This window comes from Parambassis ranga, chromosome 13 (genome assembly GCF_900634625.1).
Source record: "Parambassis ranga chromosome 13, fParRan2.1, whole genome shotgun sequence".
Taxonomy (NCBI): Eukaryota; Metazoa; Chordata; class Actinopteri; family Ambassidae; genus Parambassis; species Parambassis ranga.
The window spans coordinates 14,299,384-14,327,120 of NC_041033.1; the positions used below are offsets into that span (position 1 = coordinate 14,299,384).

At 45.1% G+C, this 27,737-nt stretch overlaps 3 protein-coding genes across 4 annotated transcripts; 2 read left to right on the forward strand and 1 right to left on the reverse strand.

Moving 5' to 3' along the window:
* Positions 1 to 194: 194 nt before the first annotated feature.
* On the forward strand, positions 195 to 1,215 carry six9 (SIX homeobox 9). Its single transcript, XM_028419647.1, has 3 exons — positions 195 to 639; positions 761 to 921; positions 1,137 to 1,215. Exons 1-3 carry the CDS (start codon positions 247 to 249, stop codon positions 1,168 to 1,170), a joined length of 588 nt encoding a protein of 195 aa, XP_028275448.1. The 5' UTR covers positions 195 to 246; the 3' UTR covers positions 1,171 to 1,215.
* A 400-nt stretch (positions 1,216 to 1,615) lies between these two features.
* rrp8 (ribosomal RNA processing 8) lies at positions 1,616 to 4,498 on the forward strand. Its single transcript, XM_028419584.1, has 7 exons — positions 1,616 to 2,016; positions 2,177 to 2,438; positions 2,514 to 3,327; positions 3,491 to 3,620; positions 3,692 to 3,798; positions 3,883 to 3,979; positions 4,153 to 4,498. The coding sequence occupies exons 1-7, from the start codon at positions 1,909 to 1,911 to the stop codon at positions 4,264 to 4,266; spliced, it is 1,632 nt and encodes a 543-aa protein (XP_028275385.1). The 5' UTR covers positions 1,616 to 1,908; the 3' UTR covers positions 4,267 to 4,498.
* Positions 4,499 to 4,786: 288 nt separating this feature from the next.
* On the reverse strand, positions 4,787 to 14,843 carry LOC114445509 (uncharacterized). Of its 2 annotated transcripts, XM_028420608.1 has the most exons (14): positions 14,776 to 14,843; positions 11,951 to 12,262; positions 11,558 to 11,866; positions 10,083 to 10,364; positions 9,857 to 10,001; positions 8,490 to 8,659; positions 8,110 to 8,391; positions 7,670 to 7,969; positions 7,291 to 7,575; positions 7,049 to 7,211; positions 6,720 to 6,862; positions 6,536 to 6,611; positions 5,421 to 5,448; positions 4,787 to 5,179 (listed from the first exon to the last, which is right to left on the reverse strand). In XM_028420608.1, the coding sequence occupies exons 1-14, from the start codon at positions 14,840 to 14,842 to the stop codon at positions 5,048 to 5,050; spliced, it is 2,694 nt and encodes an 897-aa protein (XP_028276409.1). In that variant the 5' UTR covers position 14,843; the 3' UTR covers positions 4,787 to 5,047. The 2 variants fall into 2 exon arrangements, with proteins under 2 accessions (XP_028276409.1, XP_028276408.1); XM_028420607.1 differs by lacking the exon at positions 4,787 to 5,179 and having other exon boundaries at positions 5,210 to 5,448.
* Between the last annotated feature and the right edge of the window lie 12,894 nt (positions 14,844 to 27,737).

Here is a 27,737-nt window from a genome sequence, read left to right on the forward strand (position 1 = left end):
ACAATAGTTTAAATGGTGAGTGAGGGTGTGCATGTATCTGTTTGTACAAGAGAATGGGGACTGAATGGCGTGTTATTATAACCTCGACTGTCTCAGGTTACCTGTGCCTGGGTATTATGGTGATGATGATGGGTCTAACAGCAGTCTTTCACTGGCAGGCCATCATGCTCCACAGAGGCTTCAGACTATCCTGCACAATCTAAGGAGAAGCTGCTCACCACCATTCACCATCGTGTTCCCACAGCAATGATCTTCACAGCAGAGCAGGTCACTTGTGTGTGTGAGGTCCTGCTGCAGACTGGTTGCATGGGCCGTCTCGCTGGCTTCCTCTGTGCTCTTCCTCCTCCTTCCTCCTCTTCTTCCACATGCCCTAGGGAGTTGGAGAGCGTGCTGAAGGCTAAAGCTGCAGTGGCCTTTCATCAGGGGAGATTCTCAGACCTCTACACCCTGCTGGAGGGCTTCCCCTTCTCCCCACACAGCCACCCACTCCTGCAGCAACTCTGGCTGCGAGCCCACTACATGGAGGCCGAGAGGCAGAGGGGACGACCATTGGGAGCTGTGGGGAAGTATCGTGTCAGGAGAAAGTTTCCCCTACCACACACCATCTGGGATGGAGAGGAGACCAGCTACTGCTTCAAGGTCTTAAACTGTAATGTACAGTTATACAGTACTTGTACTTTACTGTATCTGATATCAACAAGTAGCAGTGAATGTGCTCCAGTAAACAAACTGTTAATATTAGTATTTAACTCATACACAGGAGAAATCTCGGAGTATACTGAGAGGATGGTACTATCATAAACCGTATCCGTCTACCCGGGAGAAGCGAGAGCTCGCAGCAGCCACAGGCCTCACTGCCACCCAGGTCAGCAACTGGTTCAAGAACCGCCGGCAGAGGGACCGAAGAACTGAAATTTCTGGGTCAGTGACATGAAAGTGTGTCCCTCTCTATTGTATTTAATCCTTTATTACTGTCTTTAGAAGCACAAGCTGATGTTACAAGCAACATTTACAGCAGAAGGGTAAACTAAAATGAACATTTTAGGAACATTTCAAGCTCAGACTAATAAAGAATGAACAATTTTAACAATTTAACAGTCTCCAGCATGTCTTTTTCTTCTTCTTTTTCTCCTCAGGTGGGAGGGCTGTGCTGGGAGCTTCTCTATCTGAAGAGTCAATTTTTCAGACACAAAAACCAATGACTGTTGTACTGCCTGCTTTGTAGAGAAATCAGTAAAAGTGATTAATACTTATTTTCTCACATATGTTGTTGGTCATTTTGCTCTTCTGTTGTAGTTGTTAAATTAAAATAATTTTTGCGTTTTCGTTTTATTTATATTTACATTGTTTTGTTTTAAATGTCTATTTTGCATATAAATATAGTTTAGTTGAAAGAAATGCACTCTTTGTAGTAATTAAACAATAATTAGGTATTTGTATTATGTTGCCACTAGAAGCACAAAAATATCAATAATAGCTCAGTTGTTACTACTAAAAATTAGATAATAACGTTTTTAATCTACTGTTTTTAAGGTTTTTACAGCATGATCACGAGAAACGTCATATCCCAGAATGCTCTGCCGTACATACGTCATTCACTTGCGCCCGTAGTTCTGTTTTGCTTCCTTTACACACATGACACAAACCAACGTGGCTTTTCCTTTAAGCAAGAAATTCCGGCATTTATTAAATATAATTACATGTTTATAGAAGACAACATTTGAAATGACACACCGTCATTAACAAAACAATTTGCTTATAACGGAGAATCAACTCGTTTTGCTGCCTTAGGTACGAAAAGGTGTGAGTGTTAAAGTTAGCAGAGTTAGCTTTCAGAGAAGTGAGCCTGGTGGATTTCTTTCAGACAGAGCAGGAGTTTGTTTTTGTGTATAAAGTATCCTGGGAAACATGTTTAATGAGGATGAAGACTGGAACGACGAAGAAGACGGTAAACTCTTGAGTAAAGTTGTCCTCAAAAACAAGCAGAAGAACAACAGCAGCAGCAAAGATGTCAAGGTACGTGCTGAGCAAGTTTAGCTTCATAACACAGTAACTTTTTCCTATACTGAAAAAAACATCTGTGTAATACAACTCAGGTTTTATGAATATTGATTTGGGATATGGGATACATGTTTTTTTTATTCAAATGACTGATGATTTAAATCCCTTTGAACAGTCAAAGGCTGTAGGTAAAAAGAGCCTGCTGCGGACGCTGCAGACACTGGGATCAGTCCCAGAGTGGAAGAATGACAGCGGCCAGCAGGACAGCGAAAGTGAGACAGAAGCAGCTGCATCACACAGCAAGAAAAAGAAGAAGAGAAGGAAAAAGAGGAAGCACGCAGAGGAGTCCGAGGAGCAGCAGGAGAATGGAGATGAGACGATGAGAGAGGAGAAACATGTACCAACAAAGAAGAAGCAGAAGAAGGATAACACATGTGGTGAGTAATCAATAGCTTGTAGACATCTACATTTTCCACCATTCATAGTCCAAATAACAATCTTTCTTCTTTCAGGGCCCACAAAGGCAAAAAGCATGTCAGCAGGCGAGGGACAGAATAAAGAAACCACAAATTCTGCACAAGCAAATGTAAACAAACCAGGGACTGCAGAGAAAATAAGCAGGCAGCAGTGGAAAAACAAAATGAAGAACAAGAGGAAATGTAAAAATAAATTCCGCCAGAATAAACCCGACGAGGAAGCAAATACAGCCAAGTCTTCAGATGAACAGAAGGCAAAGGAAGTAGTCAGAACAGACTCCTGTAGCAACAGCAACAGCCAGACAACTGCTCAGAAGAAGAAAACAACGAGAGCACTGAAAGGAAAGACTGAAGCTGTATTTTCTCCAACAACAGAAGAAAAGCAGCAGACTAATAAAGAGAAAAAAACTAAATCTGACTGTTCAGCACTCAAAGCAGCTGAAATGAAGAGCACAGACAGCCAGCAGCAGCAGTCCCCCACAAAAACACAGAAACCTGAACTCAGCAGACAACAGAACCTCAAAAGACAAAAGCTGCTTAAAATACTTCAAAACCAGCAGACGGGCCATCAGGAGAGTTCTGCTGAGAGGAAAGATGAGCCGGCGGTGCCACCAGCAGAGGTGGAGCAGAGCCGCTCTGACTCGCTCAGGTCCCGCATGGAGCAGCGCCTGGAGTCGGCACGTTTCCGCTACATTAATGAAGTTCTGTACAGCACGAGCAGCGGCGAGGCGAGGCGCATGTTCAGACAAGATCCAGAGGCCTTTTGGGTTTACCACAAAGGATACACAGCACAGGTGCAGAGGTGGCCCGCCAACCCAGTTGACGCAATCATCTCTTACATTCACACAAAGTGAGTACATTAATAAAGACTATGGATGAGGCTGCTCTGCGGGTGTTTAACTGATGCTTCATTCTGCCTCTGTGAGGAGATGGCGAGCACCAGTCAGCAGCTTGTGAGAACCTGTTGGCTGGAACTTGAAATCTCTGCTTCTGTGTGGATCGTATCATTTCAGGCCTTCCTCTCAGGTGGTGGCGGACTTCGGCTGTGGTGACTGTAAAATAGCGCACAGCGTGAAGAACAGAGTGCACAGCTTCGACCTAGCAGCTACATGCGAGCTCGTCACAGTCTGCGATATGGCCAATGTAAGTATTCCTGTCTGCAGGTTCTCTATAGTCTCTGTGACTGAAATGAAACAGACCTTCTGCCTGTGCAGGTGCCGCTGGCTGATCACTCGGTGGACATCGCTGTGTTTTGTCTTTCTCTCATGGGCACCAACCTGGTGGATTTCTTAGCAGAAGCCAATCGAGTCCTAAAAATGGGGTAAAGGATTGAACATATTGATGTTCACGTTGTTCTGTAACAGGGCATGTGTGACTGTTTTCTTTTTTTTTACCATCATTACAGGGGATGTCTTAAAATAGCAGAAGTGGCGAGCAGATTCGACAATGTGCGCAGCTTCATCAACACGCTATCAAGTCTTGGATTCAAGATGGTGTCCAAGGTGAGTGGACACACACAGCCGCTGTGTCTCTATTCAAGGACTGCATCATTTGAAGGCCGACGAATGATAACATTAGTTGAAGGGACAGAAAAACCAATCAAAACAATATTTGTTACAGATACTCATTTAGGTTTGTCTTGTGAGAATGATCAGCTTCTCTGTTTTTTCTCCAGGATACAGAAAACTCTCATTTCTACTCCTTCGAATTTGTGAAGACAGGAAACGTGCCAGAAAACACACAGAAGCTTGGGCTGCAGCTGAAGCCGTGTGTGTACAAGAAGAGATGAAAAAACATTCACAGACTCTGATCAGATCATCAGGGGGCTGTGTTTGTTTAAGTGCTCATTTAATACATTGTTCTTTACCACATCTCTCTGGTTGGAGGTGAGCAAATCAGACATGTACTCTATTAGTGGCGAAATTAACCCTACAAACACAGCTGCCTGGATTACACTGGGTATACCAGCTAATATAGATATGTTTGTAATGTAATTGTTATAATGTGTTTTTGAGAAGAAAAAAAAAGAAAATCCTTAAATATACCAATATTTTAAAGGAATCACTGTCATGTGTGTGTGTCAAATATTTTGAAAATACATTTTTATGCAGTTTGTCTATATGAGAGAAACTTTAAAAATCTGGTTGCAAGTATAATCTTTTGCCACAAGAGGGCGTGTTGAAACTACAGCATCCAGAGAAGCTGAAGTTTTTGTTGACAGCATTACTTCTGTGACAGCTGGAACTCATCAATAACTGTAAAAATATACTACAAACGGTTTTTAGTGTGTAAAATCAGACATACATGTGTTTGATTTGGTACAGTAAACTGAAAAAATTACTTTATTGATCAATACAAAAACAATACAATGCATGAAAGAAAAGAATTCAAGTAAGATATAAAAAAGTGCAAAATTTATATCCTCATTAATGCCAATCTGTTCAAATGCGCTCAGTGCATGTACAGTTTCACTTGAAATGCTACATTTTAAAAAACTGAAATCAGAATCAGTGGTCCTTGTTTGTGCACAGCTGAATGTCATATATACAAACTGCGGAGCACCTTCATCCTCACACTGTGCTCTTGACGTCGATGACGATGGAGTAACTGACCAGGTCAGCGTACTGCTTGCTGTCCTCTGGCTTCTTCACCTCAGGAGAGCCGGGCACCAGAGCCGTCAAGGCCGATAGAGACTCCTGCTCCTGAACGACAACGCAGGCCTCACTTTATGAATGACATTTTTTAAAGGGACAGTGCACCCAAAATCAAATATTTACTGGTTACAAGGTTTTATAGAAAATAATTCCACCATGATGTTTGGAAAGAGTCTCCTTTAGACCCCTCCACATACTGAGTGCAATTACACTGAGGATAAGGGGGTATTTGAATTTGAGGTGAGACTCTAAGAATAGAAAATTCAATAGAAGTAGAAATGTGACGTACCTTGTACTGTGTCCTGCTGTTTCTTTTGCTGTAAAACAAAAGAGATTTTTAAGGGTGTGTAGGATTGATCAGCTCCACCAGGTGGCACTGTGACACAGCCTGAAACACTGAGGGAGTTCAAACGGGCCAGTTGCAGGTTTGAATGCATTATACGCGACAGGAATATCAATGGATATGAACAGTGACCCGAGTCCTCATCATTGATCTCTGATGTCAGACACAGTGTCTCACTTTGTACATTATGACCTCACTGACATCAACCCTCATATGACCTGCTGTGCTGCCGCAGGGGAGGGTGAGGCGGCTGAGGCTAGTCCCAAAATAGCTTTCCTCCCGGGGAGTCTTGTTGTTCACCGGGTGACTGACTTTCCCAAATTAGCCTGACAGGACCCTCCCATCGGAGCCAGGGATAACGGGACAGAGACCGCCAGCCAATGACACCTTGACCAAGTGTTCAGGGCCAGAGTGGCAGGCATATTGAAACAACCTGTAACTACTCCTGTGCAGCTTCACTCATAGCCTGATCCTGACAAACACTCTGCAGAGAAATTAGATTTGGCTCAGAACGTGTACATGTGGAAACTTCTGCAGGCAGAAACCATAAACACTTCTCAGATTGTGACACATATCCCACATCAGTTGTAAAAGATGTGACTCACTGACTTTTTCCCAACAGCAGCAGGATTAAGAGATGAATTTGTTGGATTTTTTTCACTGATTGATGGCAGCTTGAATTTCATTATACTAATAACTTCCGAACATGTGGACTTGTGTGAACCTTGCAGTGATGATAATGGGCAGGCTAACAGCAGTGGCCTGCAGAAACTGCCAGAAGTAACACAGCTAAAAGCCAGAGCAGGAGACTGGAAAATAAATCTGTTATTCTCTCTGAACAGTTTCTACCTAACAGGGCTGCGGTGGCACAGGCACCTGTCTGCTTCAGCCACAGTCCTTCCTGTTTGTAAAATAAGTGCACGAAACTGAGGTTTTGGTGAGTTGGGTTAACGATCCACACATCCTGTTTGTCTTGCATTAGGTGTTGCTGGCAGCGATGCCCTCGTTTGCTTGTCAACACATCACCTGCCGAGCTGCAACCTGTCACCTGTGGAACTCACCAGCACACGCAGAGGAGGACGACCAGGATCAGAAAGACAGCCAAGGCTGAAGAGACGCAGATCATGGCAACCAGAGCTGCAGCACAAAGCCCACAGTAATAAGACAAATGTCTCCACATCACATTGAAACTGTTCACAGTGCGATATGACCAGCATTGTTTGAGTGTCTCTGTGAATGGCTTACCAAACTGTTCCTCCTCAGTCATCACCTCCACATGAATGCTGACTGTGGCTCTGTGGTGATAGAAAGATGCCCAGCAGGTGTACAGGCCTCCATCCTGGAGGATCATCGCAGCTCCGTCCATTTGTGCAAATGAGCCGTCACTCCTGGAACACAAAGGACTTTCAGCTGGTTGTGTCTTCAAAATAAGAATTCAATACAGTATCACTCAGTGACCTGTGAAATGTGTTTTTTTTCTACACTTAAATTAATGTAGGCTTGTCTTTATGCTAAGCTAGGCTAACTGAGCTTCCTCTGCATGATTACATGTCAGATAATGGAGGATGTGCCACCTTTGACAGTTGAGCCTGTAGTCTGGCACGTTGCCTTCAACTCGCAGCAGTATTTTCTGATGATGATGATTGTCATGGAGAGACAGTCTGTATGTGACGGGCTGATCGGTGTAGCGGCTCTGCAGAGGAGTCGTATGGTTCAGGATGGTCACAGAGGAGATATCTGCAGGAAGAGGAACTTCTCTGTGAATTCACATCTGAAACATTGTGAAGGTTTTTTATTAAGTGTCTGACACACTCACAGTATCTGGGGATGTGAACAGTCCTCTGCTCTTTGATCCCATGTTCAAACTGGTACAGACAGGTCAGGTTCTGCCCCTCGTGGAGTTCAAGTGGAAACTTATAAGTCAGCCGGGCTTTCAGTATGTGCCCTTCGTATTCTGAGTGCAGGGACGTTTGACTTTTGGCATTTTCAGGAAGGAGCCATGCAAGGTTTGTTCCAACACCCTCCCCTCTGCAGTCACACACTGCCAGCCAGAGAGTAGAGCCTTGCTGTCGCACCACAGACACACTCAGCTGAGGGGCTTCTGAAAAAGAAAAGAGGGGTGGCAGGAAGTAGATGAGAAGCTGTGTGAGGTGTCTTAGAAAGAAATGTTTCTAAGAATGAGGCAAGCAGCATACTGTGCACAGGAATGTGTATTGTTCTTTTCTCTGGTGCCTTCAGGCTCGGATGTTTCACCGTGCATGTCAAATTCTGACCAGCATACAGAGAGGACAGGAAGTGCACCGAGCTGCGGGCCGACACCGGCCCGTCCGCCTGGGCTTCCCTCTGTGTGTGATAACTGATGTTGCTGTCAGTGTTTCCAACATGCCAGCTGATGGCTGCTGTAGGGGCAACACTGTCCACAGAGCAGTCCACCTTTGTGTACATGCGGCCGTCTTTCCACTCAGTGCTTGCGTTGAGGGTGATGTCAGGAGGAGCTGTGTGGGAAAGAGTAGTTAAACAGCAGGAAGTCAGGGCTTTCGTTTGAGAAACAGATAAAAATCTATGGAGTGCATATGCAGCCAAAAACGTCCTCTACTCAGACAAAATTATCCATCAGTTGATTTGTTGAACATACCGCAGAGAGGGAGTGTTATGCTTCTGTTCTCTGGTTCCTCAAATGCTGGGTGATTTATCACACATTCTGCAGTGAGCTCCCAAGGCGAGCAGGCAGGGAGGAGTAAGACTCCCCGAACGGAGTGGCTTCCATTATGAGAAGTGGAATTGAACCAAAAGTCTCCAGACACACCCTCTGCTGGAAGCCAGGACACGTTGGCTGCAGGAACAGCATCAGCTGCTGAGCACTCAATCACACTGCGTCCATCTTCAGTCCGCAAATCAACTCGTATAGTGGGAGGGACTGAGAGGAAAGGGCGTGGAGAGACGGGTCAACATCAATAATTTATAGAAGCAGAGTGAAAAGTTTTCCAAGAAATACCAACAGAGAGTTTCACCTACCGAGCTGCATGACTCGAGGTTTGACTGTGACATTAATCTGCTGTGTCGCTTGGAGATGTTGGTAAGAGAAGACACATTCATACAGACCAGCGTGCTGATGCGCCACCAGACCCTGAACCGTGAGGCTTCTGTTAACCAGCTCCACGCCATCGGGCAAAGGACCTCTGTCTCTGCAGGAAAAAGATGTATACAAGCTTTAATATCTGCACAATAAGAAAATAAAAAAGTGAAAAAACTCTAGTGTTTTGATCAGGAACTGTGTCTAAATCTGGTTCCTGCTGTCTGCCACTTGTGGTTTCGTGCCACCAAACATGCCACCACATCCTCTATGTGATATGTAGGTTGTTTCAGTCTGTACAAGAAGCTTCATGGGGGAAAAAAATGTTGTTGTTGTTGCGTTTTTTTAAAGCAAGTCTGTTGTGTTTCCTTTCATATCCTCTTTATTATTTGCATGAGAATCTCTGCATGCTGCAGATTTAAATGATAACTTTAAAGTGACTATTCTGTAAGGATGCTTAAGAGTGTTTTTCAGGGACCTCACAGCAAAAATATGATCTTAAGTTTATGTACCCTCATCCATTTCAAAGACAAAAACAGAAATGTATCTGTTTTAATGCAAACCAAAGTCCTTTTATGAACCTAACCAAGAAGTTTTGATGTCTTGAACTGGACCCATAAAATATTAGAAGCAGATGTAAACTGATGTAAGACTTCTGTTTTGCAGTAAAGCGTGTTGTGTACCGACCGTATTCATACTGTCATTAACTCATGTTAACAGGTGTGCTAAACCTTCATCTATCATCTGAACCCCCTCTGTCCTGGGTCTGGAGCTATCTACGCCAGCTATCTATGGGTGAGAGGCGGGGTACACCCTGGATTAGAGTGACCAATTGACCTAACAAGCACGTCTTTAGAATGTGGGAGAAGGCCAGAGCACCCGGCACCCGCTCAGGCACAGGGAGAACGTGCAAACTCCACACAGAAAGGCTCCAGTCAGAATCGAACACTTTGTAACGCTGCAGCAGACTGAGTCTTGTAGCTTCTGCCTGCATTGCTGCACCTAGTGCTGGAACAGGTGTTAGTGGTAATTATAGCACAGCACAGCCAACTTTTTTACATCCAGCTGTTGGAACCTCATCCAGCCTAACCATAATGAAACATACACTAAAAAAGATTCAGCTGTAACAGGCTCAGTAAACCTCCAGTAGTGTACATTATATTGCTGCCATTAGACCTAGTCTGTTGAAGAAGACCTTTATGAGCTTCATAGAAGAACATGCATAACACACAGGCTTCTTTTTCACACTTTCAGCAGATGTCATTCATAAAATTGACGGAGCGCCCCTTTAACAGTGAATATTTCTTACTTTTTGCAGATAACATTGTAATGTGGCACGTTCCCCGTGACCTTGAGGCTGATAACGGCGTCACTCTGCCCCTCCTGTAGTTCCAAAAATTCAGTAGCTGGAAAGTCGTTTCCTAACTCTGAGTCCAGCTGAGCTGAAGACAAAACTGCAGATAAAAGCAGACATCTGTGTTTTCAGTAACTCTTATGACATCAGCAGTTAAATCTGAATCATTGTTTTCACTCACACAAAGTCGGCAGTGTTAGGACTCGTGACTCTGTGTGTGTAAATTTTGGATGGTCAAACACACAGGTGACATTGTGGCCCTCATACTCTGTCACTAGGAACCGAACTGAGAGTTCCTGCACATCTGAGTTTGTGTTGTTCTCTCTGTGCAGATCCTCAGTCGTGCTCAAAGCCAAAGACATGACGGTGTCAGGTCTCCCTCCAGACGAAATGCACGAGACCACCCAGAAATCATTTCCTTCTTGTTGTATCATCTCTGCTTTAATGGTCACATTTGGCTTTGCTGTGGAACAGGAAGAAAGGCGAGAAGAGTTATTCCTTCACGGGGTCTGATGTTTTTTCCAGCAAATTAAAAAGTCAGATAGCAAGCACAGGCTCAGGGTGTTTTTGTTAAATAGGAAGCTGGGGCCGGATGAGCTGGATGTTAGCTAAACACAGGCCAGGAGAGGGCTTCTGCTTGGGTATTGGAGAGTGCTGACTTAGGCTTATCACCTGTCCCATCTGTTGGCTGAGCTGCAGCTGAGAGCAGATGTCTGGCCCAGCTGCTGTCCAACCAAAGCTGAGAGAACCGCAGGCTTTAATACTAGGACTCAGCAGAGATAAGAGTCTATTATCAAATACATAAAAGTTGTGTTGTTCAGCCACAGCCAGACATCCCTAATGAGTATGAGATGTTGGCTAACACCTCGTAATAGCTGGGGGAGGAAGTTGGCTTTAGAATTTCATCTGTTAACACCTAAAGCTGTGGCTGGATTCTCACAGAAAATTACCTAATTTATAGTACAGAATGTAAATCTGGACAAATGAGCTGGCTCGTCTGGCTCATGCTATGGGATTTGTCTGATATGTCAACCACGAAGAAAGATTTGTTTGAAAGATACAGCTTAAGATGTGTGATGTTTTGTACAACCAAGGGTTTTAAAACGTTCAGCAGATATGGAAATGCCAAAAGCTGCAGTTCCAGAAGTGGCCACCAGAGGTCTGCTCTTCCAGCCTAATGGAGGAGACCTTTTTTGTCTCTAATTTAGAGATTGCCATCAGTGGTTTGGTATCCCATGATCCTTCACTACTTCAAATGCCATCTAAGTACAAGGACAGGCCTCTTATTAATACTACCTGTCATGCATTTTTGAATTTCATCAGCTCAACAGGTGTACAGAGCCAACAGACTGGAAGACTGCAGCATGTTACACTGTTGTGTGCTGTTGCTACTTTTTTTGTTCTATATGCTCAGTGAAAGAATGCATTCCCACATGACTGCATTGCACTGTGCAGTGTGATTTATGGTCTGTCACAGTGTATATGGAGCAGAGTGAGAAGAAGCAGCCTGTGTGAGAAATCAGCACGAGAAAGTTATTGTGTTGCAAGATGCTGAGTCATGATGCATGATTGCAAACGCCTGACTGGTGATGCGATGCAATTTTTCACCTCCCGGCAACACACAGCAACACTGAGAGGCTCTGCACGTGTGCTTACTATAGGTTTGCACCCTCGCTGTAGTGAGCGTGCGGTTTGGGAGGGTCGGGTGTCGGACCACACAGGTCACGCTGTCCTCGTCCTGCAGGTGGGTGGGAAAACTGAGGGTGCTGATCAGAGTGGAGGTGCGGTCAGAGTGAAGAGTGTTGTTCATATCGACGGTGAAAAGGTCATCTGAAGGTGGAAGGTTGTTGATCAACCAGCTGATCTGAGGTGAGGGCTTGCCGCCGATGGCTGAGCAGGATACAGACTGGTAGTGAGTGCCATTTACGGTGTCTGCATTCACCTGGATCTGGATATCAGGTCGAGCTGTGTATGAATGAAGTAAAACAAGTTAATTAACATCAGACTGTTGCAGCACGGATGTGAATGAAAAGAACATTAATTATTTACCTTCTACAGTGACGAAGACACTGCCTTGAATACCAAACTCCTCTGTTGTAAACTCACAGATGTATTCTCCCTCTACATCCACACTGCGCACCTTTTTCTGAACTGTGAGGTTGGTGAGAGACTGGAGGTTTGAGAAGCCTTCATGGCTGAATGGTTTGCCATTTAAATATCCCACCAATCTTTTACTTTTGGCACCAATGCGACGTTGCCACTCAGCACTCAGGATCTGACTCTCACCCTGGTATCTGCAGCTCAGGTACATGTCCTCTCCCAGGACTGCAGTGATGTTTAACACTGACTTTTCATCCACATCTGAGACACAGAACAACACAGAGTTCAGTAATAATGAGAGGGCAAAAGTTCAACGCAACAGTCTGGAAATTGAAAGCACGAGCATAGCAGAAATGTCTTGAGGGGGAAATGTGGCTGTTCCTGTTCCTGAGAGTGACTGACTGCAGCATGATAGATGTTCATTGTGCCTATGAAAAAGGTTTCACACGTCCCATTGTCCTGCTGAAACTGAGATGGATGAGGCAGAATGAGTGGGTCAGTGGTCGTGTGGTCTTCAGTCATTTTATCATGATCAGAACTTGCCAATGACTGATCAATAGAATCAAGAGCTAATCAATGTTGGGAGGAATACCATTAAAATGTATTCCACCTCAGATTATAGAATACATGCCCTACACGTGATACACGTGTAACGTGCTTTTTACAGGATCAATATTTGGAGTGTAGTGTAGTCCACAAACGATTGTTCGATTGTTCGATTTGTAATTTTATAACACAGCCGCCACATTTGATCAATAATACACAGAGTTAAGTTTAACCCTCATGCATCACGTTTTTAGATCTATACAATCACATTGCCCAAAATAATTCCATGATGGAACCAACACACCTGGAAAGGTCTGTGTTAAGGTAGGCTGGGGATGGTGGGAGTACAGGCAGCATGTTGAACCTTCTGTCTGGAGTCTGGGGTGTGAGTCCCCTGATACCACAAGTTGTTTTGTTTTCACCCACTATTAAATTTCATTTTCACTTGCGGTTGAAGTAAAGGGCACACATCACTAGATAAAACTATATTATATATATATACATTGCCTGTTGTAAATCTAGTTACCGCAGTGTTTTTGTTAGGTATACGTAGCTTAGCTGGCTCCTTACTATACTGAATGCCAAAAGACTGATCTCTGCTAGCAGTTAAGCTACATCGGTACTAACAAGTGTTCAATTAAACTACTTTTATTTTTGTTTAATTAATATTATTATAAACGTAATACCTTTAAATTGTAAAATGTAACTGTCAATATACTATGACAATCCCCCACATCTGTACCAAAACATCCAGGATTTTTTACATGAATACCAAAAAGTAAAAATGATCACAATCTATAAAAGTTTGCACCAGATTATTTCAATTGCACTTGATATGTTTCACTCTGAGTCAAAGTGGGGGCCAACATTAAGCCATGGTGCAACATGAAGCTAAAAAGTCATGCAAAAAGTTGCAGCAGGTCTCTAAAGCTGTAGACAGGACCTGGATTTGTGGCACACAATGACACTTGATAAATCTGGCCCTGTCCCCTCAGTGTATATTTAATAGAGGGCTCCATTATGTTAATGAAATGAAAACAGTCCAAAAGTTTTGCAGCAACCTCCTCCCCGTGCACGGCTGAGAAATCAGCCACAGTAAGGGGAGGTTTTAGAGGAAAGGGCGTTTAATGGAAGCTGACAGGTTTTAGCACTTGCAGAAAGGACAGTGTGCAGACTCCACAGTGCATACCAAGTCCCCTTCACTCTGCTTCCTCTGCTGACTTCATCAAAGTGCACTTGAGGACACAGTTTATTCCGACAGTCAGTTCAAGCCAAGAGTTTCTATTCAGTGTTTTGATACACGATGAGTAAAATGATGACAGCTCTGTGATGCACTGCACCTCATGAAAATCCTCTCAGTACGCAGCCTGTCTGAGCAAAGCTGTTTGCATCAAACAAAGCTGAAAAACTGTTGTTCTCACTATACATCACAGCAAATGGAAACAATATGGAGAGACTCCAAAGCCTTTTAAGAGGAAAGGACGGCGAGGGAGGGAAATAAATATGCTGTATCCCTTCAATTATGCCTAGTGGGTTCATAATTCATTTGCCCTTGCAGGTTATTGCCAAAATAAATGTCAGCCAGGAATGAAAAAGGCACACCTTAAGGATACAAACTGAGAAAAAAAAGCATGCATTCATCCACTGCATCATATTTTCTGAGCCTCTGGGGCACATCAAATCACCAGAGACACTCTGTGAGTCTTCCTCTGCAGACTGGGGATGTGGTAAACAAATAAGAGATTCGACTTTAGGAGCTCTTTCACACATTTCGACTTTCATCTCCAGCTGGATGTCTCAGTGACTCTGCAGAAAGAAAGGCTGCACCAAACACAAGTGTCTCTAAATAACAGCAGCCTGCAGAGGCTTTCCTCCCTCTACACACACAAAGAGGAGGAGGGGGGGACACATCTTAATGACCCTCATATATTAGTTTTAAAAGGCTGTAAAAGAATTACTGAGGTTTTAGGTGACACTGCTGATCAATAATAATGAACTGCCTGCCAGAGTGACAATACAAACATTTCATCAGCAACACAATGCAGAATAAATTCACAGATGCATCCAGCATGTGACTTTACTGCCTGTTTGCATTAATAATCAGCCTAATCACTCAGGAAAGCTCAGCTCTGTGCGAATGCCACAGGTTAAATAGGACCTAAGGGTTCAGTAAAATGAGCCCATAAACAGCTGACAGCCACAGACGGACTGTAACCCAGCACACTTACCCAGAACTTCCAAGCCATGAGCAACATTTAGGACGAGAACCAGAATCAGCAGCCCTGAGCATCCCATGATGGTGTCATAGAGTGAGCTGTGTGCAGGCACAGGGGTATTTAAAGTGTCTTTCTGTGGTTTATGGTTGGAGGTACACACCCTCCCTCTACAGCTGACTTTGTGCATGTTTGCTGCCACTGGTACACACACACCCACACACCCACACATTCACACACACCCGACACACACATGCATTCTGCTTTCTGAAACAATAAGCAGATTTTGTGTATCTGCACATCTCTCCTACAGTTCTCACTCCTCAGATGCCCAGAAAGTGTTTCCTCCATGTCTGTTCAGTTACTCAGCCACCTCATACAGCCGGGGCGCCTCGGGAAGTGGTGAAGCCATGCATCATTCAGCCCTTCCCGTCCCTGCTGTGGCCCTCAGAGACCGCCTGTCTGCTGGACAGCTCGCCGCTGCTCCTGCAGGTTGGGAAATCACTCGCTTCTGGTCATTGTTTTTGGTATAATGCTCCTGTAAATTACTTTGATGCATGCTGCTTTTTTTTAGTCAGCACATTTTGTCATCCAGTGAGATGAAAAAAAGTGCTAACTAACAAACGTGGGCAGACAAAGCATGATGTGTTGCAGGGGCAATTTCTTTGACTATAGTGTTGACTCATCTCGACCACAGGAGGATGACGGTGAATGAAATGACCTGACTGCCTGATCGTGTGGTTTGGTAACGGCTTTTTGAATGATCCGTTGTGAAACTGGCACACACGGTGAGAACTCTGTGAAAGCGGGTTTTACAACAAAGAAAACAGTACTTGTCTCATCCTCTTTCACTCTCTGCTTCACACCAACACATCATATTTCCTATTAGTCCTCCTATGTGCCTACATCTCACCTCTGGTGGTACTATTTTGCAGAACTGCCAGAGTGCACAGTGATACTATAGTGGTATATAGTGGTACTATTTGTTACTGCACATTTGCATGCTACCCTTAAAAACAACATGCTGTGTTGAGGTGTCACTTCCTGAAAAAAACCCCCTCAATAACGTCTGATTGGTTAGCTCAAGTAGCCCCAAACGAGGCACCGCCAGCCCTGATCAGACCATGAGGATGACACCTCTGGAGAGATCAGACAAAGACTTCAACCTGATTCTAGCTCGAGTCCCCGAGTGCAGGATGAGTCATCAGCATGTTTTTGTTCATTTGCAGGAAATGACAGATTCTAAGAATACTCACATAATGGCACTTTTGGACCAGATAGAGATCTGTCAGCATTTAAAAAACATAAAAAGAGGATTCATAAAGATTTGTTTAATCCACACACGTCCTTTAAATTGCTTCAGTTGTATCTTTTACCTGAGGAAGGAAGGAAATGAATGAATGATGTTAACAGTGTTTCCTGTCTGTGTAGAATCAAATTCAGATGTTTAATCCTTTAAAGTCATTTCTTACATGCACAGTTCACCCTTAACCGCCGCTTCAAAGGATTTTTAGTGTTAATAAAGCCACAGTATCATATTATATGCTGAAAAGCAGATGCAGGGAAAGCACATATACGTGATATTTGTGTTTACAAATCTGCTTCTGAGCCGCACGGATAGATGAGAGAGGTTTTGTCGGCCTGATCTAAAAGAGATTAAAGCTCTTATTACTTCCAGTGATGCTCTCTGTGGACGATCGTATCTCCGGAAGGTAAAAAACAGTTCAGCCCATTATCAAAATTACATGCAACATTTGGTTTTGAGGGCAAACACTTGACACAGAGTCCAGTTAAACCTTGGTGTAATCACATGATCACAGACCTGGAGCTAGTTTTCCTGCTAATTAAATTACCTGAAGTGGTTATTATGTGAAGGGGGAGTTGGGGAGTCTGGAAAACCTTCAGTGTCTTTTTCCGGGTGAGACCTGTTCTGTCTGCGAGCTAATGCGTCTCACTGACAAGGAATTGTTAACATTTCACAGACAAGGTATTCATATGTTTCACAGATGTACAACTGGCATCCTTTTCCACTCGCTGGCTTTCTCTTTATCACTTTCTCTGTGGACGCACATGAGGAAACTCAGCTGGAAAAAAAAGGTAGCTGGTGATCAGCCAGTAATAACGTGCACGCAGTAAAGCAGCGACAGACACTGACTCTGCCGGGCGGCGTGGAAACTCGCTCAGCTCTGTGAAACCTTATCATCACTTTCTGAGGAAGAGGAAAATCACCCATCATCATCTCACCCTGCTGTTATTCATTTACAGCCCTCCCACACACACACACACACACAGAGAGCCTCAAACAGGTTCCACACTGACACAACATTTGATTGATACACCATTATCAATCCCAGTCACATACCAGGTTTATCCTGTGACACTGCTGAATCAGAATGTCTCTACCATCAGCATGCACAGCTTTATGGAGCATTTCCATACACATCTGTAAAGACATTGTGTAACCTGCACACACACACACACGAAGTAAAGTTTGAGTTTGATTCAGCTTAAAAGTTTTAATTTGATGTCACTTTTCCAGGAGAAGAAGAAGAAGTGCTGAGATGTTATCAGAAAACATTTCTTATTTCTGTAGTCTGACGTCTAGCTTAGCACAAAGACTGGAAACAAAGGGAAACATCCAGGCAGCTTCTCTCACTAATTAACTCGAACTTCATTAATTAAGCTGCACGAGTGCAGATTCAGATGAGTGTATTCTGACGGGCTGATTGCAGCTTCACACACCACACTATGCATCCTCAGCCTCACCGCTGACATCATCACCATAAAACACCACTTCATGTGCAAAATATGGGTCACTGTTTGGCTCAGTTGCCAAAATGAGTTAATGCTAACTGAGTTAGCCCATGCTAAATATAAATAAAAAAAATAGCAACTCAGCCTTGAACATTTGTTTTCACATAAAAGATGACAACAAACAGCAACATGGCTGGTTAACAGACAAAAGAACAGAAGAACAGCTTGAGCGCGCTGCTGTCCATTGGGAGGTGTCTGCAGTCACTGTGGTTAGCTCATGATGTTCTGGGTGGCTTATCTGACTGCTGTGAACAAACAACACCTTTTAGTGCTACACTTACACAAAGTGAAGATCAGACAGATCACATCACAAGTGAGCAATTCTGAAATGCATTATTTTAATGTCTGTACAGGGGACATACTGTATCTGGCTCATTTGTTGGCCAGCTAACTTCACTGTGTTTTTCATATTACAGTGAAAAACTGCTGCATGCTTCAATGAGTGAAAACCAGAGTCACGAGTTTTCAAGATGCTGAGACAAAAACCAGAAGACAGGAGGAGCAGTTCTTACAGGACTGTTAGCTCTGTGAGTGCAGTAATTTACAGCAACACATCATTTTTTATGAAGCGAGCAGGTTGCATTGTTAAGATTTAATTTATTTGTCATTTTTATCCTCTACTGTGTAAGTCGTTTTTGATCGATTGATCAACAGATTACACTCTCTGCAGTGCAAAGTGTGCTCCTGTGTTGAGGAGGCACTGACCACAAAAGCAGCTGCACTCTTGTAACCACAGAACAGCAAACACCTTTAGAGCAGAAGAAGGTTTCACGTTCGTAAGTCTAACGCAGTTTAAACTCATTCACAAAGCATCCTGACCTTGTGTTTTTTAAGAGCAGAACATAAAGGTTACTGATGCATTTGATCTATTCCTATAAAACATCAGACATGTATAATAAATCATCAATGTTTATGACTTGATGTCTGACAAACTCTAAATGTCACTGTACTTTTAAAGCTTGCATCAACCCATCACTCAACATGGTGGTTATACCCAGAAAGAAAATGGGACTGTGGTGTTTCTGGGTGAATCAGATCACATGAGTCAGACTGAAAGGATTTCTCACAACTGTCAGGAGGCATCTGACAGGTCAAACACTTGCACAAAGCTCCGTGTAGCTGTGAGCTTGTTCGGTTAAATCTCTGAAATGACAAAGATGTCTCCTGCAGGTTTTTCTCTGACTCGAAGCTTCACCAATCAATCTGCTCTGCTCTGAGAGCTTTAACGGCCGAGGAGGCCGGCCGCTGAGTGCTTAATGGTTATTTAGTTGGTGGAAATCACTTAAACAGTGATTCTGAGGATGATGCATCTAATGTTCAGGTCATGAGCCGTTTATGTACTTCAACAGTTGAGGCCTGGACTGCTGAGTGCCTAATGGTTATTTAGTTGATGGAAATTACTCAACATGAGTGGAGAAGCAAATCTGGTCATTACAGAGGCGGATGGAGCGGTGGTGGTAGTGATGGTGTTTGTGATAAATGATCCTTGCTTTGAAATGCATTTGAAGGAAGTCCAGCCCTTTGTTTTCTGGCAGAAATGAGACGGTTGCTGAACCTGGAGCTTTGGTGGCTCTTGTGCAGTCAGGAGGAATTATTCTCGTTCCAGGGGTGAAGAGGCGAGCTGCTGGCGGAGCATCAAGTGAGAATGTAAGTGAAATGGACAGCAGATGGTTCTGGTTCACGCACCGGTTGTTCGGGACGTGCTGAGCATGACTGGGCCTGTGCACCCCTCCAGACCTGGCACCCGTCCTGGCTTCCCCCGCCACGGCACAACTCAACCAGCCGGCTGTGAGTGTGTGCTAGCACAGCACTGCACTGCTCCCATTAGAGGAGGAGGAGGTGACTTAAGGTTCTGATTATAGTCACACTTAAATAACACATCATAAAGCCCCAGAACGAAGGGTTTTCACCTTTATTCTGATAGATATTTGAATCTTATTTCATTTTAAAACACAAACCACAAAGCTGCTGTTGTTGCAGAGCAATGAGGACACACCTCTGTAACCACTACCGGTAGCGGCCATGTGAGAAAAAAAAAAAAAAAAAAAGTCGGTCAGCGGTTGCTTTACAAGGTTTTGATGGGTTTCACTTGGCTATAATTGACTATACTGGTCTAATGTAGGGCCTCATTTACACACAGTCTTCATATTCCTCTCAGACTGTAAAGTCAAGTGTTGGTGTGTATCACCTGACTGCTGATGCCAACTAATATGGAGCATGTTATCTTTCTTCTGTTTTGGTTTTGTGATGATGGGCAGCAGATAAAGGACAGTCGGCCATCTTTGATGCAGATCTAGTCATTTGTTAACTCCTAACTAACCACAACACAAAACAGCTCCAGCTCACAAAAGAGACCAACCATGAGGTCTGAAGGAGTGCTGCCTTTAAAGAGCCACATCATTGCAGATAGATAACAGATCATCCTCCTCTCCACCACTGCTTCAAACATCTCCCGTCTGCAGCCAATGACAGAGCCAGCCTGCCTCATCAGTCTGTTGACGTCACTGGCTGAACACAGACTGGTAAAAGATCTCCAGCATCTTGCTGCACATGTTGAAGGACCTCAGCCTCCTGCTGCAGGCCTTCTTGTACACAGCTGTGCTGTGCTGTTGGTCCTCCAGCTCAGTCTGCCGTCGATGGTCACTCCCAAGTTATCTGCACTCCTCCACCACCTTCACATCCTTACCCAGGATGCAAAGGGGCTGTGAAGCTGTTCCCTTCCTCCTGAAGTCAATCACCATCTCTCTGGTCTTGTCCATATTAAGCAGCAGGTGATCCCCTCCAGCCCACTCCACAAAGATGCTGGTTTTTGAGACAGCTAAAGGAGGAGGCGAGGAAAGCTCCTTCACCAGGACGGTCGTCCAGCCAACATGTCCACAGTTTAAAATCCAGGATTGCTTCATGACTGCAGGACTAAGTGTAGGACTTCTTCTGACTCCTCCTGCCTCATGCCACAGACTTCATTACCTCTAACGTACATAACAAGGATCATAAACATTAAAAACTGCTGTCCTGTCAGTTTCCACCAGTGTACTTAAGATGCTAATTTACTGTTGAATATACGTCTTTCACACATGTGTATTCAAACAGTGTGGAATATGAAATATTGCATTCTGCAGTTTGCCGACTGCAGGAGGTAATAAATGAGTTAAAGATGGTGCTTTGGTTGACAGGGAGCTCTTAATTAAAGCAGTGTGGGATAATGAGAGTTCACCTCCGCTCAAGCATGCACTGCACTAAACTCAGCTGACACCACAGAAAATTCACATGCAACCTTAGACCTGGGGGACAAATTACTCTGGCACCGGCCAGGCAGGGACTGTGCAGGAAGGCGAGCAGCAAATCAATAGGATTTTATAGACCTGAATCGTGCCTAAATGTTCCTCCTTAGCTCGGCTACTTTCATTCATCTTTCTGTCTGCAAGCAGAGGAGAGAGAGGTGACACTCACACATTCAGACTGCTGCTGCGATGGAAATGATGATGTGTTCCCCGTCTGTCTGTCAGTAGATGCGACGTCCCTGTTGCACCTGTTTTTACACTTGATTCGAGTCCAGTTCACATTCCTCTGTAGAGTTTAAAGGGGACAGATGCAGAAGAGAGAAAGGACCCAGGTGGAAAGTTTGTGTAAGAATTTCTGCAAAACTCATGGCTGCCACCTGTAGGCAGAAATGATACCTGAAAGAAAATGCATGAAAAAACAAACAATTGTAATTAGTGAGATTAGTCAGATTATTAATACAAAGTATTATCAACAGTCAGTGTGGATCAGGATTTAAAACATTATTAAAATATACCCTCATCATAAAAAGTATTTTTCCCAACTTTGTTTTATAGTTTTATTTCTGTTAATTGATATAGAATTCAAACCATAAAGCATCAGGTCAGAGTGAAAATGTTTATTTTGTCTATTTTTCTGCAGCTGAAAACATAAAATAAAGATAATTTGCAATGCTACAATAAATCAGCAACAGTTTGGCTGGTGCTCAGCGGTGGTTAGCTAGACCTGATTAGCAAGCTAGCTGTACTCTGAGCATACAAACAGGCTGACCTGAAGACAGCTAGCACTTTAGCCAATATGTTGCTGAGCAGCAGTCCCAACTAAACTACATCTTTTTTTCATTTCAGAATGAGTAATGTAGGTTTGAAAAACAGGTTCTGCGTAAGAGTCAGCTTGCACTTTTCTCAACCTTGTGTACAAACATCTTGTCTTGTTCTTCCACCATTGTCCAGGGATTAAGATACAGCTGCATCATACAATGACATCTAAAAGTGCAGAGTCACCTTTATTATTGCCTCTCTGGAGTTCTTAACTCTAAATCAACACAGCATGCAGTATGTGTATGTAAAGACTTGTGTTTGTGATAACTGCTCCTGAGGTGAGCTGCAGTCCATCAATGACTCCCTCACACACACACACACACACACACACACACAGGGAGGACGGGGGCCCTCTGAAATCCCCTTGGCGCCTGTTGTATACGCACTGACCGCTCAGCCAGTGCATTCTTGCAGCACACTGTACTGCAGGTCTGCCCATAATAACACACGTTTTAATACAATGACAACGCAAACTAAAGGGCCGTTCCCACACGTTCTGCCTGGCCTCATCAGCAGACACTGTTTCAGGCAGGAGGTGTCTTCATTGTCCCTGAGTGACTGCTCTCTCTCTCTCTCTCTCTCTCTCTCTCTCCCTCTCTCTAGCCTGACCTTCATCTCACCGACACTGACTCAGCATTTAAATGTTAAGTGATTATGCTGCTGGTGACGGCCCGTGGGTGTGAGAGACATTTGTCAGAAATCAGTCCAGCAGCCTCTTAACCATCAATTTAAAAGCCTGAAAAGCTTGAGGCCATAAATCTAAACAATGTGGACTCACTGATTGGACAGTAATTGATTTCTTTAATGGACAACAAACAGGAGGGAGACGCAAAAGTGTGTGAGAGCCAAACAGACAGAGAACAATGGAGGGCTTATAAACACAGACAGCTGAATGGAAACAGGTGAGGTGGGCGTGGTCAACAGCTGACTGAGGAAGAGGACGATAAAACGTCACATTTTAGTATATCAGTGTATCTTTAAATGATCCTCTGTTCTTGCTTATTATTAGATTTGGGTCATTTTGAGCTCACAATGTGATACAGGAGGTAAAGTTAATACGGTATGTGAAGGTCGGGTTTCAGGCTGCACTGCATGAAATGGATCTGCATTAAGGAAACAAGTCATCAATAAGGTTTCACATTTTCTGTATTGAGTGGCAGCATTAAGCTGTCTGTCACTGCTGCACATGAGTGTTCAGGTCTTGTTTTATTTTTAGTTAAGAATATTACAATGCTGAAAAATCAGTGTTTTGCTTTGTTGCCATGGTAACGACACAATGTTAGGTGTTTGGTCCACTTTGGTCCCCATATTTTACCAACCACTGGACAGACAAGACACTGTGTGTATGTCACCATATATGGTCTTAACTGAAATGTTTGAACAAGTATGGATTTACTCAGGCTTCCAGCATCATCCTCATCATCATCATCATCATCATCATCATCATCTTTTAGCATTTGTGTGTCCATCATGTGTTTCTGACATCAGATACTGAACTGAAGGGTGTTTATGTGAACTTCTCAGGAACCCATTCTTTAGATTATGCTAATACTAGCCTTGAATGCTAGCAACACACTTTTCTCTATTAGCCTATGTAGATGTAAACTTCCATAGATTTTCTTTAGTATAATCAGTTAATGTGTATATGGTTGTTTGCTGTCAGCATGATAATTCCATCCATCCATCCATCTTCTACCGCTTATCCGGGGCCGGGTCGCGGGGGCAGCAGTCTAAGCAGGGACACCCAGACTTCCCTCTCACCAGACACTTCCTCCAGCTCCTCTGGGGGAATCCTGAGGCGTTCCCAGGCCAGCCGAGAGACATAGTCTCTCCACCGCGTCCTGGGTCTTCCCCGGGGCCTCCTCCCAGTGGGACATGCCCGGAACACCTCCCCAGGGAGGCGTCCAGGAGGCATCCGAACCAGATGCCCGAGCCACCTCAGCTGGCTCCTCTCGATGTGGAGGAGCAGCGGCTCTACTCCGAGCTCCTCTCGGGTGACTGAGCTTCTCACCCTATCTCTAAGGGAGCGCCCAGCCACCCTTCGAAGGAAACTCATTTCGGCCGCCTGTATTCGCGATCTCATTCTTTCGGTCACTACCCAAAGCTCATGACCATAGATGAGGGTAGGAACGTAGATTGACCGGTAAATCGAGAGCTTCGCCTTCTGGCTCAGCTCCTTCTTCACCACAACAGACCGGTACAGCGACCGCATTACTGCGGAAGCTGCACCGATCCGTCTGTCAATCTCCCGCTCCATTTTCCCCTCACTCGTGAACGAGACCCCGAGATACACAAACTCCTCCACTTGGGGCAGGAACTCTCCTCCGACCCAGAGAGGACAAACTACCTTTTTCCGGTCGAGAACCATGGCCTCAGACTTGGAGGTGCTGATTCTCATCCCAGCCGCTTCACACTCGGCTGCAAACCGTCCCAGTGCACACTGGAGGTCCCGGCTCGATGAAGCCAACAGGACAACATCATCTGCAAAAAGCAGAGATGAAATCCTATGGTTCCCGAACCAGATCCCCTCCGGTCCCTTGCTGCGCCTAGAAATTCTGTCCATAAAAATTATGAACAGAACCGGTGACAAAGGGCAGCCCTGCCGGAGTCCAACATGCACTGGGAACAGGTCTGACTTACTGCCGGCAATGCGAACCAAACTCCTGCTCCGGCCATACAGGGACCTAACGGCCCTCAGCAGAGGGCCACGGACCCCATACTCCCAGAACACCTCCCACAAGATGCCGCGAGGGACACGGTCGAACGCCTTCTCCAAGTCCACAAAACACATGTGGACTGGCTGGGCGAACTCCCATGAACCCTCCAGCACCCTGCGGAGGGTATAGAGCTGGTCCAGTGTTCCGCGGCCAGGACGAAAACCACATTGCTCCTCCTTAATCCGAGGTTCGACTATAGGCCTAATTCTCCTCTCCAGTACCCTGGCGTAGACTTTCCCAGGGAGGCTGAGGAGTGTGATCCCCCTGTAGTTGGAGCACACCCTCCGGTCCCCCTTTTTAAAAAGAGGGACCACCACCCCGGTCTGCCAGTCCAGCGGCACTGCCCCCGATTGCCACGCGATGTTGCAGAGGCGTGTCAACCAAGACAGCCCCACAACATCCAGAGATTTAAGGTACCCAGGGCGAATCTCATCCACCCCCGGTGCCTTGCCGCCGGGGAGCTTTTTGACTACCTCGGCAACTTCAGCACAGGTGATGAACGAGTCCACCACTGAGTCATCAGCCTCCGCTTCCATAATGGAAGGCGTGTTGGTGGGATTGAGGAGACCCTCAAAGTACTCCTTCCACCGTCCAACCACCCCCTCAGTCGAGGTCAACAGCTCCCCACCTCCACTGAATACAGTGTTGGCAGAGTACTGCTTCCCCCTCCTGAGGTGCCGGACGGTTTGCCAGAATCTCTTTGAGGCTGACCGATAGTCCTCCTCCATGGCCTCCCCGAACTCCTCCCAGGCCCAAGTTTTTGCCTCTACAACTGCCCTTGCTGCAGCACGCTTGGCCTGCCGATACCTATCAGCTGCTTCAGGAGTCCCACAAGCCAACCAGGCCCGATAGGACTCCTTCTTCAGCTTGACGGCATCCCTGACCTCCGGTGTCCACCACCGGGTCCGGGGATTGCCGCCACGATAGGCACCAGAGGCCTTGCGGCCGCAGCTTCGGACAGCTGCATCGACAATGGAGGTGGAAAACATAGTCCACTCCGACTCAATGTCTCCAGCCTCCCTCGGAATCTGGGTGAAGCTCTCCCGGAGGTGGGAGTTGAAGATCTCCCTAGCGGAGGGTTCGGCCAAACGCTCCCAGCAGACCCGCACAGTACGTTTGGGCCTGCCGGGCCCGTCCAGCCTCTTCCCCCGCCAACGGATCCAACTCACCACCAGGTAGTGATCAGTTGACAGCTCAGCCCCTCTCTTCACCCGAGTGTCCAAAACACAAGGTCGAAGGTCAGCTGACACGATTACAAAATCGATCATTGACCTCCGGCCTAGGGTGTCCTGGTGCCAGGTGCACCGATGGACAACCTTGTGCTCGAACATGGTGTTCGTTATGGACAAACCATGCCCAGCACAGAAGTCCAATAACAAAACACCACTCGGGTTCAGATCGGGGAGGCCGTTCCTCCCAATCACGCCTCTCCAGGTGTTACTGTCACTGCCCACGTGGGCGTTGAAGTCTCCCAGCAAGATGACAGAGTCCCCGGTTGGGGTGCCATCTAGCACCCCTCCCAGAGACTGTAAGAAGGTCAAGTACTCTACACTGCTGTTCGGCGCATACGCCGAAACCACAGTGAGAGACCTCTCCCCAACCCGGAGGCGCAGGGAGGCGACCCTCTCACATACTGGGGAAAACTCCAACACATGGCAGCTAAGCTGTGGGGCTATAAGCAAGCCCACACCAGCCCGCCGCCTCTCACCATGGGCAACTCCAGAATAGAAGAGAGTCCAACTCCTCTCAAGGAGTTGAGTTCCAGAACCCAAGCTGTGCGTGGAGGCGAGCCCGACTATATCTAGTCGGTACCGCTCGGCCTCCCGCACAAGCTCAGACTCCTTCCCCCCCAGCGAGGTGACATTCCATGTCCCCAGAGCCAGTTTCTGTGTCCGGTGATCAGGTCGCCGAGGCCCCCGCCTTCGACTGCCACCCAATCCACTCTGCACCGGCCCCTTATGGTTGATGATAATTGTTAAATTTAAATCACATTGTTATTATTAGCACATTAGCATTGTTATTATTAACATTAACATGTTCCTTTGCTAAGCATGCCCTTGACACATTTGTAAATACATTCCAACAAATACCAACACATTGTGCATCTGTGGAAGAACTTGATGTTCCTCAGACTCACTGAATATTTGAAGCAACATATCATGCAACATTTGAGTTCAAGTATGTGTTTCCGTTGAGCTATTTTGGCAACATGGAAAGAAAACAACAATTTAAATTCACATTGTTGCTTCTTGAAAACAAGGAGCATTCTTTTGGCATTTAGGAGGTGAAAAGAAGAAGAGCAACTGAATAACAGTAGAGGACACTGCAGAAGGCACTTGTTTGTTTTCAACAGTTGAGACCAAAACCAGCTGTGAGATAATGTCTCAACCCAAAGACACACTTTCTGCACAGAGCTGGCAATGTAAACATAGGCCGGCCGCCCTGCACTGACCTCTGTCCTCACTGTGTCTTGGTTTGCTTCTGATGCACTCCTTCATTATTACACATTACGCTCTCTTCACCATATAATCAGTGACTCTCTCCTGGCCGACAATGACGTCTAAAAGTGTGTAGGAAACAAAAAAAAGAGAGATCTAAACTTGTATTTTGAGATTTACATTCCACTTAATAATGCTGTGTGGGGGGGTTGGGACATATTTGTGAGTAAAGTTGGTCTGACTGGAGCCAGACGCAAGGGCCAGACAGTTTTATTGCATTGTGGGATTACTAGCTGGCTGAAATGAAAGTGTATCGTCACGGCTACCAGACCCCTGATCTTCACGGCTGCTGCTGATGGACCAATGCATGAGCTCTGAAGGTAGCATGGCCCCAGGAGGTTTTTTTTTTTTTTTTTACACAAGAACAAACACGTACCTCGGCCAAAACAAGAGCGCCCCGTGACATTTGTTCTGATACCGCCGCAGGAGACATGCGGATATTCAGCTAATTAGGAAGGAAAGGAGCTCTGACTGCTGCAGAGCGATGTGGGCTTTAAACCAGGTCAGATTTTATTTACTTAATAAAACCAGTAAAACAGCTCTAATAATAAATATTTACAGCCGATATACAAAAGTCAAATTACGCAGGAATTTTTATGGTTTATATGTTTAACTAAGAAGTCTCCTGGGAGAGATTTAACAGGAGAGAAGAGGACTGCAGTCAGATGGGGAAGCATGGCTATTTAAAAAAGTGACATCACTCAAGAAAGAGAAAGTTAAACTTATTTCTATTTTAAAAAAACATAGCAGACAAAGAAGACACTCTGCAAGGAAGACAGTCTGTCTTTAAATGTTGAAGGAAAATCTACTTACCTCACTCTGAAGTTATGACTTTGCAGTGAGCAGCT

Coding starts and splice junctions, on each gene's coding strand:
- six9 (XM_028419647.1), top strand. CDS start 247: ATGATCTTCACAGCAGAGCAGGTCACTTGTGTGTGTGAGGTCCTGCTG. Junction 640..760: donor AGACCAGCTACTGCTTCAAG/GTCTTAAACTGT, acceptor ACTCATACACAG/GAGAAATCTCGGAGTATACT. Junction 922..1,136: donor CGAAGAACTGAAATTTCTGG/GTCAGTGACATG, acceptor TTTTCTCCTCAG/GTGGGAGGGCTGTGCTGGGA.
- rrp8 (XM_028419584.1), top strand. CDS start 1,909: ATGTTTAATGAGGATGAAGACTGGAACGACGAAGAAGACGGTAAACTC. Junction 3,621..3,691: donor CAGTCTGCGATATGGCCAAT/GTAAGTATTCCT, acceptor CTGCCTGTGCAG/GTGCCGCTGGCTGATCACTC. Junction 3,980..4,152: donor GATTCAAGATGGTGTCCAAG/GTGAGTGGACAC, acceptor TTTTTTCTCCAG/GATACAGAAAACTCTCATTT.
- LOC114445509 (XM_028420607.1), bottom strand. CDS start 14,842: ATGGGATGCTCAGGGCTGCTGATTCTGGTTCTCGTCCTAAATGTTGCT. Junction 11,867..11,950: donor TGTCTTCGTCACTGTAGAAG/GTAAATAATTAA, acceptor ATTCATACACAG/CTCGACCTGATATCCAGATC. Junction 6,612..6,719: donor GACTGAGGAGGAACAGTTTG/GTAAGCCATTCA, acceptor TTTGTGCTGCAG/CTCTGGTTGCCATGATCTGC.